This window comes from Pelodiscus sinensis, chromosome 15, assembly GCF_049634645.1.
Source record: "Pelodiscus sinensis isolate JC-2024 chromosome 15, ASM4963464v1, whole genome shotgun sequence".
NCBI classification, from domain to species: domain Eukaryota; kingdom Metazoa; phylum Chordata; order Testudines; family Trionychidae; genus Pelodiscus; species Pelodiscus sinensis.
The window spans coordinates 34152291-34164339 of record NC_134725.1 but is presented as its reverse complement, the minus strand read 5'-3'; the positions used below and the strand labels follow the sequence as shown (position 1 = coordinate 34164339).

The 12049-nt window shown below is 40.3% G+C and overlaps 1 protein-coding gene across 1 annotated transcript in view; it reads left to right on the top strand.

Moving 5' to 3' along the window:
* PPP1CC (protein phosphatase 1 catalytic subunit gamma) overlaps positions 1-12049 on the top strand; it is a 32905-nt gene that overhangs the window by 19466 nt on the left and 1390 nt on the right. The window contains exons 2-6 of the mRNA XM_075898698.1: positions 2703-2834; positions 4032-4262; positions 8978-9082; positions 10505-10728; positions 11447-11581. Of these exons, the coding sequence (XP_075754813.1) occupies positions 2703-2834; positions 4032-4262; positions 8978-9082; positions 10505-10728; positions 11447-11581 (827 nt within the window). The remainder of the gene's footprint in view (positions 1-2702; positions 2835-4031; positions 4263-8977; positions 9083-10504; positions 10729-11446; positions 11582-12049) is intronic.

Here is a 12049-nt window from a genome sequence, read left to right as displayed (position 1 = left end):
AATTGGAGCAGATCATTCCTTACAGTATTCTTTTAGGAGTTGTTTTAAAAATAGGTTGAAACACTATGAGTACGTCTAGACTACATGCCTCTGGCGACAGAGGCATGTAAATTAGGCTACCAGACATAGGAAAATGAAGCGGCGATTTAAATAATCGCCGCTTCATTTAAATTTACATGGCTGCCGCGCTGAGCTGACAAACAGCTGATCAGCGTTTGTCGGCTCAGTGCGGCAGCCATGTAAATTTAAATGAAGCGGCGATTATTTAAATCGCCGCTTCATTTTCCTATGTCTGGTAGCCTAATCTACATGCCTCTGGCGACAGAGGCATGTAGTCTAGATGTACCCTTAGTCAACAGCTCCACCATGAGTACTTTGTACTAATGTAGGAATTCCTTCTTGAGAAGAGGGAATAGGTTATACCAGTTTAAGGCATCTTTTTGTAATTCATTTGCATCCCTATTATAACAGGTTTTTTTTAAAAAGCTGTACTGTTATAAATTAGTATTTATTACATCTCCGTAGATGTGGCCTCAGTTTTATATTCACTGGCATATGGTTGAACACAAGGACTATATATAGAACTTAAAAATAATACTTGGATTCAATAGCACAATATTGCAGTAAAACTACAATCCTGTGGCCTTAAGAAAAACTGAATACATGAGGCTCAGCTAATGAGGCACACTTTTTGAAAATCCCGCAGGTACTTGTTGCATTTGTATACAGGCAGTCCCCGAGTTACGCGGATCCGACTTGTCGGATCCGCAGTTACGAATGGGGCTTTTCTTGCCCCGGAGGACGGGAGCGGCAGGACGCCCATATGCGCCGCGGTCCGCTGCCCCCGTCCTCCGGGGCGAGAAAAGCTGCTCCCCGTCTCCCTGGTACGCAGGGAGACGGGGAGCAAAGCCGTGGAGCACGCCCGCAGCGGGACAGCCCAGGCGCGCGTGGGCTGTCCCCCTGTGGGCATGCTCCGCGGCTTTGCTCCCCATCTCCCTGCAGACCCGGGAGACGGGGAGCAAAGCCTTGGAGCATGCCCGCAAGGGGACAGCCCAAGCACGCCTGGGCTGTCCCGCTGTGGGCGTGCTCCAAGGCTTTGCTCCCTGTCTCCCTGGTCTGACCAGCATACCAGGGAGATGGGGAGCAAAGCCTCGGAGCATGCCAGCAGTGGGACAGCCGCGGCGCGCCTGGACTGTTCCGCTGCCCGCATGCTCTGCGGCTTTGCTCCGCATCTCCCAGGTCAGCAGACCAGGGAGACGGAGCAAAGCCGTGGAGGACTTGGGCGTCTTCCTGGTCTGCTGGGGGGGCGTGCAGCTAATGCCCCCCCCAGCATAGCAGGCTTTTCTTGCCTATCCCTGGGGCAGAGCAGCTGGGGGCTGCCGGGTTGGTCCCGCAGCGCCGCTCCGGACCAACCCAGCAGCACCCCAGCTGCTCTGCCCCAGGCATCCTGATTCAGCCGCTGCTGGTCAGTTTCAGCAGCGGCTGAATTAGGACGCCTGGGGCAGAGCAGCTGGGGTGCTGGGTTGCTCCAGTAGCACCGAGGAGCCGCGCTACTGGAGCAACCCAGCAGCACCCCAGCTGCTCTGCCCCAGGCATCCCCAAGTCAGCCGCTGCTGAAACTGACCAGCGGCTGACTACAGGAAGCCCAAGGCAGAGTTCCTCTGCCCCCAGGCTTCCTGGAATCAGCCGCTGATCAGTTTCAGCAGCAGCTGACTTGGGGACGCCTGGGTTTCTTAAGTTGAATCTGTATGTAAGTCAGAACTGGCATCCAGATTCAGCCCTGGTTGAAACTGATCAGTTTCAGCAGCGGCTGACGCCAGTTCCGACTTACATACAGATTCAACATAAGAACAAACCTACAGTCCCTATCTTGTACGTAATCCGGGGACTGCCTGTACTATAAGATGTTCTTGCATTTCTTCCTGAAGGACTTGGATGCTCTGATTTGTCCTCAAATAAATTATGCTTTAGAACGTTAATTCCTAGTGGACAGGCTCTAATTCATAAAAAGAATAACTGGCACTTTTGTTAGTACTCTTTGACAAGGATTTCTGTTTATACTCCTCCCCAGAGACTGTTTCAAGTCATGATTCAGGCACATAAGTAGCATCTGCACTAGGGGAACCAGCAGATAAGTGTTTTTCTGGATCTTTGTAATTCCTCTTTGGTGGTAGTCATGGAAAAAGCAGTGTAGACAGGATAGACAGGACAGTCTTTAAGTGTTGTCAGTTTATCCTGAAACTCTCTGAACCACCACTCCATTATTTCAGGGGACCTTGTCTATGTATGCTGCACCTGTTCCATGATTAAATGGAGGGCTTTACTTTCAAGTGCTGTTAGGGACTTATGTTCCTGAAAGTCTTAATTTCAGTATTATAAAAATTAATATTGAATTGCAGAATGATAGCAAACTTTTTTGTCCTTAATACTGCCTGCAATCTATTGGTAATTGTGATTGATGTTGCTCATAACACTGTGGAACTGAGGGGGGGGGGAATGTTAAGTTCAGGGTTTCTTTAGGGTTGCCTTTTTAAAGTTTTATCTAACTTCACCAGACTGTCCCTAAGTTACCAGAGGTTAGTTTCAGAACACAGGGTTCTGCCTTTGCATTCTTAATTTAAAGGGCTACTCCAATGTGATCTTGGGTAGGCATTTAACAAGTCATTTTATTCATTTAGCCAGTTTTTAACTTCTTTCCACAGTGAGAGGTTCAAAACCAGGAAAAAACGTTCAACTTCAAGAGAATGAAATTAGAGGACTATGCTTGAAATCCAGAGAAATCTTTCTTAGTCAGCCGATTCTACTAGAACTTGAAGCCCCACTTAAAATATGTGGTGAGTATTGTGACTATTGTGTATTGGTCAGTTAACTATTGACTTTCAATGAAAAGGCAATTAACTTGAAAATTTCTTTGCAAAAATGTCTTATTTCTTAATGCCTATTGATGGGTCTTAAATGCAACTACAGTGGAATTAATGTAAAACATCAATTGTAATGAACTGATCTATACTTGCCCTACATTGTATCTGACCTGTGAATGAGATGAGAGATTCAGTCTCTGACCTTCAACCTGCTAAACTTAAAAAAGATGGGCTATTTCCTGGGAGGAGTCCTAGAACACTTTTATTTTTTTTATATATATATATATATAAATAAATAAATAAATAAAAGTGTTCTAGGACTCCTCCCAGGAAATATATATATGCAAGGTGTATGGTAAGAAGTGGCCAGGTATTTGGGGCATAGATTCCTAATCTAAGTAATTTTATATTGTAATGAAAGACCAAACAGAAACCCCTTCAGTGAGAATAGTTAACTTTTAAATTGCTCTTACATTAGGTAGATTTATTAAATCCTAAAATTGAAGATTACCTCAATTTACAGTAATTTGTTCAACTACTTTATAACCAGTTATAAAGACTATTTGATTTTAAAGCATGATTGTAGGGCATGCTTTTTTTTTTTTTTTTTTTAATAATCTAGACCAGAAGTGAAAGTAGCATTCACTTGCCAACTTCGCAGCTAGGATTTGAATAATCTTGTTACTTTCTTATCACTTCTATAAATGGTATTCAACAATTCTATCAAAGGTCTGCTAATGCTTCTATCATAGCATTTCATTTCAGAATACTGCATATGTATGCCATCAGAAGGTATTAAGAGCAAAATAAGTTCTTGATCATAAATTTTTTTTTAATAAGGCAAAACTCATTGACATTCACCTGAGTAAAGACTATAGAAATGGACACAGTTCTAACTTTTGGGATGAGGCATAAAACAATGTATGAACTCTTAAATAGCAATTTTTTTGGTCATTCAGCACAAATTTTGGTTATGTAACTTAGTGACTATACTGCTCAATGTACATAATTTTCATACTAATAGACTATAGGTCATTTGATTCTTCAAACCTCTGTGGTGGGCAGCATGTAGCTTTGAGTGAATCATGAAATATCAAACTTTTGAGGTTTTATTTGTCTGATAAATTAGTAATTGCTTTGTGCACTGCTTATAAATGCCTTTGTTTTTAGGTGACATCCATGGACAGTACTATGACTTATTGCGACTCTTTGAATATGGAGGTTTTCCACCAGAAAGCAACTACCTATTTCTTGGTGACTACGTTGATAGAGGAAAACAATCTTTGGAAACAATTTGTCTCTTATTGGCCTACAAAATCAAATATCCTGAGAATTTTTTCCTTCTTAGAGGAAACCATGAATGTGCCAGTATTAATAGAATTTATGGATTTTATGATGAATGTAAGTAATGTGGATGGGAGAGAGTAAGATTGTTATCCACTTAATTATACTAGCTTACAAAATTTTTCTCCCGGTCTCTGGTTTTATTTGAACTGTTATATCTTATAGCTTGTCTCGAATAGTTCAGGTGGCCTTTTGTTTTGTTTTGGCAGGTGAAATATGTACCTTCAGTGATCTTATTATGGTCTGATGATCAAAATAGGAAGTACTGTGTATATAATGACTTATATAATTTTATTCCTATTTGATCATTGCTGTAAACTGAAGTTCTGATTGGAAGCCTTACTTTGGTTAAACAATTCTAAACTGCAGTGGCAAAAGTATTTACCTTTTTCTTTGAAATATAAAACTTGTGTGTATAATTACATTATAACTCCTTTAGAAAATAAATGGCCTTTTATCTTGTACCCTACCTATCAGATGATGATGTACAATATTTGGCTTTTTTAAAACTGTTTAAAATAGAAATAGCTGATCCTTGCCTCTTCTGAAAAAGAGGACCTGAATAATAGTATGAGGCAGTAATGTGAACTGATTTTTTTTATATCCATAAGCAGAAAACATGGTTTTAAATCAATCTATTTTAATCATTTTTGCTTTTTTTACTCTTTATGAACATAAGCACCATCTTGCTTGGTAATCATTTGTAACTAAATTAGCCCTTACCCTAAATGTGACACTGCTTTTCACTAGGAAGTTTCGTCTAGGAAGGAGTACGGCAGAAAGAGATCTAGGGGTTATAGTGGACCACGAGCTTAATATGAGTCAGCAGTGTGATGCTATTGCAAAAAAAGCAAACCTGATTCTGGGATGCATTAACAGGTGTGTTGTGAGCAAGACACGAAGTCATTCTTCCGCTCTACTCTGTGCTGGTTAGGCCTCAGTTGGAGTATTGTCCAGTTCTGGGCACCGTATTTCAAGAAAGTTGTGGAGAAATTGGAGAGGGTCCCGAGAAGAGCAACAAGAATGAGTAAAGGTCTAGAGAACATGACCTATGAAGGAAGGCTGAAAGAATTGGGTTGGTTTAGTTTAGAAAAGAGAAGACTGAGGAGGGACATGATAGCCGTTTTCAGGTATCTAAAAGAGTGTATTGAGGAGGGAGAAAACTTGTTCATCTTGGCCTCTGAGGATCGAACAAGAAGCAATGGGCTTAAACTGCAGCAAGGGAGGTTTAGGTTGGACATGATGAAAAAGTTCCTAACTGCCAGGGTATCAAACACTAGAATAAGTTGCCCAGGGAGGTTGTGGAATCCCCATTCTGGAGATATTTAAGAGTAGGTTAGATAAATGTCTATCAGGGATGGTCTAGATAGTATTTGGTCCTGCCATGGGGACAGGGGACTGGACTCGAGATCCCTTCTAGTCCCAGTATTCTATGATTCTATGATAACCAGTAGGCTACACCATAACTGTACAAAATGTATTTAATCAATTATATAACTTAATATACATGGTGAGGTTGCTGCCTGCTGAATAACTTCTATTCCAGGGCACTAACCTGGAATGAGGGAAACCAGTTTCAGTTCTCCCCACTTCACTGCAGATAAATACCACTGTTGGCTGGATTTTTCTCCTTCACCATCTGGATTTTGAACAAGTACCAGTCCTGAAAGCAGCCTCTGAACATGCCTACCAGATTGAGCCGAATACACAACATAGGTGACACAATGCCTACCTTTATCCAGTTCAGGAATCCCTCTGGGGTTTTGTGAGAGATACTACTCAAGACACCTAAAATGAGGCAGCAGTGCATAATTCCAGATGCAGATATACAGGCAGTCCCCGGGTTACGTACAAGATAGGGACTGTAGGTTTGTTCTTAAGTTGAATTTGTATGTAAGTCGGAACTGGTACATATTGTAGGGGAAACTCTAGCCAAACATTTCTCCAGAGCTCAGTTTTATTCTCCCACACCTCACTTCCCTCAGTCCTTTATTCTCAAGCTGAGGTGTCTGCTGAGAAAAGCCGCTCCGCATCTCCCTGGTCTGCTGGGGGGAAGCAGCTAGTGCGGGGTTGCCTCACCCCGTTTGTAAGTAGGGATCCGATGTAAGTCGGATCCATGTAACCCAGGAACTGCCTGTATTAAGCTCCTAGGGAGGAGTTACAGCAAAAACATAGGCGTTAAATGAACTAAGTACCTACAGGATTCAGGGGGAGTTTTGTTCCACAGTACGTGGAATGTGAGCGCACAGCCTGTGCTTTCCATAATTCTTTAAAATTGCGTTTAATGGCACACAGACTTTCTAATCCTCTAAACATTGGTGAACCTAATCCTTAATGAAGAGGACTTCAGATTGACCTTGAAGATTGGTAACTCTTTTTACCAACAATAATACTAGCAATAATACTCTTTAAAAAAAAAAAGTTGATATTAAACTATGAAAGCAGGAAAAACTGTTTTTACCATTATTTTTCATGATCAGTAATTACACAACTTTTCAATGATTACAATGATTGCAGCTTTCCTAGTTATTGTGCCTCATGACTGTTTGCTGTGAGGAATAAAAGCACCTGCACAGACCATTTTTTGTGCTGTTGATAACTACATTTTATTTTTAAAATCATATGCTATTGCAAAATACAAACCTTGCTGGGAAAATAATTACTTAAGTTTTTAATCCCTTACACTTTAGGGAGACTAAGTATACACTTTGTGCAGAAAAAGACAGTTTTGTTTAGCACAGCTATCTAAGGATGTAAATAATTAATCAAAAAGCTGATGCTTCCATTCTGGTTAATGGTTAAATTCCTGCCAGTAGCCCATGGGAACCAAAGGCAGGGGCCCAACAGGCCAGCAGGGCTCATTTAACCATGTAATCAATTTAAATTTTAATAGGTTACACAGTTATTATTTTTAGAAGGTGTGTTTTACATCCCTTCATGGAGCTGGCTTCATAACTTATGACTTCATTATTAAAACACTTCATATTCAAAAGAACATTCTACTTCTGATACAGTTGAAGAGCATTGGTGTCTGCTGAACTCTGAAAGAAAGATAATTTAGGTTTATATACCAAAATGGCAGTATAGTTATGATACCTTGACCATAGCACAAGATGATAATATAGGACTAATTTTATACTGCATGCTGAGCAGTTTGGAGTGTGAGTGGATGGAAGTCGTAGGGGACCTATAAGTAATTGCTGATTCAATAAGTGCCCTTGTCCGTGAGTGCTGTTGAGGACCTAGTATGCAGTAATGGTGTGGAGAGTAACTTTTGGTAAATTGAGCCACATAGTGTTGCTGTCATGTTATCACTCCCACTTGGAGAATGTGATTCCTATATTAATTAGGCTCTCTTAGGACAAAGACTACACAAGTATACAATGTAAATCTTAACCATGCACAAGTTTCCCAACTTTAGGGGGTCAGAAAGCAAAATACACTATCTGAATACATTTGGTCTATGTTAAGTCTCTCTTAATTGGGCACTTGTTTATCATAACTTTAATGTACTGGAGTTTTAAAAGGCTTCTGGGATGTAATTAAATCCTAACAGGCTGGATAACTTCACTTTTAAAAGATTGAATGAAATTAGGGGAAGAACATGTTAATCTAACCTAAATTTATTTGTGTTGTGGTTCTTTTGCTTTGCTAGTTGTTTGTGATACTTTCAATGCAAAATACAATGCAAAATAGACTTCAAATGGGAGCGAGGGTTCATTCCTTCCAACTTGGAACGTTCTTTGGCAGAATTAAGGCTTCTAAATCTTATATACTCAGATGAATCTGTGTCTAAGAAGTTGTGTATAAAACAGCATGCACCTCTGTGGTGCTGCACCTCTGTGGTGCTGCTTAGAATAACTTTTATGAAGACATAACACTTTTTGGAAACTCTGCTTAAATTTTAGGTCCATGTTTTCTACTGAACTTTGCTTCAGCTGGGTGCAAGTTTAGCAGAAGAGTTTCTGGAAGACAATTGCACTCCCTGGCTACGTCTAGACTGGCATGATTTTCTGCAAATGCTTTTAATGGAAAAATTTTCCGTTAAAAGCATTTGCGGAAAAGAGTGTCTAGTTGGCATGGACACTTTTCCGCAAAAGCACTTTTTGCGGAAAAGCATCCGTGCCAGTCTAGACGCGCTTTTGCGCAAAAAAGCCCCAATTGCCATTTTCGTGATCAGGGCTTTTTTGCACAAAACAAATCTGAGCTGTCTACACTGGCCCTTTTGTGCACTGGCCCTGTGTGTCTGGCTGACTTTACGCCAGTTACAATTCCTGCTGAGTTTAGAGCACCCTCAAGGCTGCTCTGAAGAATAGTCAACATGATTTTCAAGGAACAGTCTTTCCTTTACATATTGACTGAGTGCAGCATAGTCTCTAAATGCCCTGGGGCTGCATGAGGGGGAGGCGAATGGTGGGAGTTGATTTAACTGGCTCTGCACCTGTGAAAACAATGCAGTGGAAGTGGAACAAGCCAAAAAATGTGGCCCTAACTTTTAAAAGGTCAGTCTTCTACAAATGGACACTCCAACAGATCTTTAATAGCCATTTGGCTTTTCTGAGTTAGCTATAGTCTGAGAACTTTTTCTCAACAATAAAATGTCTACAAACAGAGGGGTGGTTGTGGGTGTGGGTGTGTGCGAGTGCGCGTGCGTGCGCTTCATTTCTAACCTTGGCAAAATGAAGGTACATTAATATTGTAACGTTGTTTGATCCTTTCTAGTTCTCATTTGGAGACCATGTTAATAGTTTTTTCCTCAAACTGTTTTGTAGGTAAAAGAAGATATAATATCAAGCTGTGGAAAACTTTTACAGATTGTTTTAACTGTTTACCAATTGCAGCTATTGTGGATGAGAAAATATTCTGCTGTCATGGAGGTATGTATTACTGCTGTGTCTGTTAAGTGATCGCTAATCCCTTTGCACTAGGTGTGCTACTTCCCTGTTTATGCATTTTGCATAGTTGGAAAATGAATCTCTGTTGGCTGGATCCTTGTTGCTGAAGTTCTGGGAATACTTGTTTTTTTCCAGGGGAGGGAGCAGGTATAGGAGGCTCAGTTCATACATTTAAGTGGAGATCAAAGTGGATATTAAAGGGTAAATTGAATAAATCAGTGCTGAGTGGGTTGTCATGCATCAAGTTCCAGAGCTTACTTCAGTATTTCAGTGCCTAAAAAAGTAGTAGTTTAGTACCATTGGGGAAATAGGAATGTCTGCTTTTCCTGTTCGGCAAGTGCTCTGTCTCATTTCAAATAGAGAATCTATGTAATATGCAATTTGCAGAACAGATGGCCTTAGACTCTTATAGATTCTACAAAGAACTGAATGTGTAGTTTATAAAGCAGGCCAATTATCACAACTATGACTTGGTGTATTGCAACTGTAGGTGTGTTTCTCTAATTTGCAACCATTAAATAAGCTATAAAAACTACACTGAGAATGGTAGAATAGTACTTAATGTAACAGTGAGCCATCTTGTCTCATTCAGTCATAACATGAAATAAGTACACTATTCTTTCTACTATTTAAAGGCTTTTATATACTGTAAGGCACACTTTCTAGGTGCTCCCAAATATTAGTGACAGGTGAGTGACTTACTATAGTTCTGGAAAATGCAGAAGTGACTTCTCATCCTTATATGTAAATTAATGAACTTCCACAATATGCCACTGTTTGTTACATCATAAAGCTATGAAGACAAGTCACTTACATCTTCATGGCATGGTGTGGTCCTTTACAGTAACCTGCATTTACAGCCTAGGTTAAAGTAATATGCCCTTTATTATTATTATTATTATTATTATTATTATTATTTATTAGTGATTTATTAGTTACACAATACTGTAGAGTCTCTTAGCCCTTCAGACCCAGCCTGTCCCTTTTGGGGCTTCCATTTCATGCTTGTAGGTCATTCAGTCCCTTCCCCTTCAGTCAGTGTCCTTCAGTCAGTGAGGTGGTTTCCCCTTCCTCCTGCCCCCAAACATCTGTGCTTTATTTTTCAGGAGGTACCTGTAACACTTAGTCTTCATTTGCCAGCTTGCATACCACTCCTTTGCACTCTTTTCCTTAATGGGGTTATATCATGGAATAAGACTGCCTGGCCCTGACCCCAGACCAGCCTGCTCTAGGAAGCTTTTAAAATTTGATAAAAATCAAGAATTGCCATAACTTTTTATTGATATTAATTGCTATCAGCATGTGCTTAAGACTCTTAGGCCCCTTAATAGAGGGGTAAAAATAATGTGTGGAACATCCTTTCAGCAAAACACTAACCATTTGTACAATTTAAACTCCTAACAGGCCTATCGCCAGATCTTCAGTCAATGGAACAGATTCGACGAATTATGCGCCCCACTGATGTACCAGATCAAGGTCTTCTTTGTGATCTGTTGTGGTCTGACCCTGACAAAGATGTCCTAGGATGGGGTGAAAATGACAGAGGCGTGTCCTTCACATTTGGTGCTGAAGTGGTTGCAAAGTTTCTCCATAAACATGATTTGGATCTCATATGTAGAGCTCATCAGGTATTTTAATTTTACAAGCACAGTTGATAGCCCTAATCTTCCAGTGGGATTCTTGTATCCCTGCAGAGTCCCATTAACTTCATCACTAAGGGTATGTCTACACTAGCCACCCTAGTTTGAACTAGGGTAGCTAATGTAGTCATTCGAACTTGCAAATGAAGCCTGGGATTTAAATATCCCGGGCTTTATTTGTATGTTCCTGGGCGCCACCATTTTTAAATGCCCCGTAGTTCGAACTGCCTGCCCATGGCTGTGTAATGAGGAATAACGGTAGTTCGAATTAGGAGCTTTCATTCGAACTACCTAGCCCGTGCCACATGTAGCCGGTATTTCGAACTACGGGGCATTTAAAAATGGTGGCACGCAGGAACATACAAATAAAGCCCGGGATATTTAAATCCCAGGCTTCATTTGCAAGTTCGAATGACTACATTAGTCACCCTAGTTCAAACTAGGGTGGCAATGTAGACATACCCTAATTATTAGATCACATTGCTGGATGGGGCCCAATATCTGTTCTTAATTCTGCTCTGATCAGTTTAGTTTTGTACTTCTGTTGTCTAGACTTAAATGATTCTTCCACAGCTCTCCGTGCTAGATAGTCATAACATTTCACTGAGCTTATAAGTGGGCTAATTTGGATGCATGCCATTTAAAAAATAGTTATAAAACTGTGGTAAGAATTGCTACTCTAATAGAGCTATTTTTTCTATTAAAGGTGGTTGAAGATGGATATGAGTTTTTTGCAAAAAGACAATTGGTAACTCTATTTTCTGCCCCAAATTACTGTGGAGAATTTGACAATGCTGGTGCCATGATGAGTGTGGATGAAACTCTAATGTGCTCTTTTCAGGTACAGTATGTTAAGATTATTCTCGGTGAATTTGCTCTTTAAAAAACATTTACTCTCATAACTTGCAGTGAGAACTGTTTTTTACAAATATGAAAAGTGGGTGAAGGCTCTATTCAGTTCAGTTATTCATTCTCTTATAAAGGATTTAGGCTTCTGTCCACATTGACTTAGTCAAGGGCACTTCTGTTTACCCTGAACTAGATTTTTCCAGTTGAAGTCAGATCTGCTCTTACTACCATGTTCAAAAGCTTCAGGGGCTAGCAAAGTTAGTCTAACTGGCAAAACTTAAACAACGAATGGTCTTGCAGCATCTTAAAGACTAACAAAACAGGTAGATGGTATCATGAGCTTTCATGGATACAACCCAGGAAAGCTCATACCACCATCTACCTGTTTTGTTAGTCTTTAAGATGCTGCTAGACCATTTGTTGTTAAGTTAATCTGAAACCATGATTACTAAGATCTGGT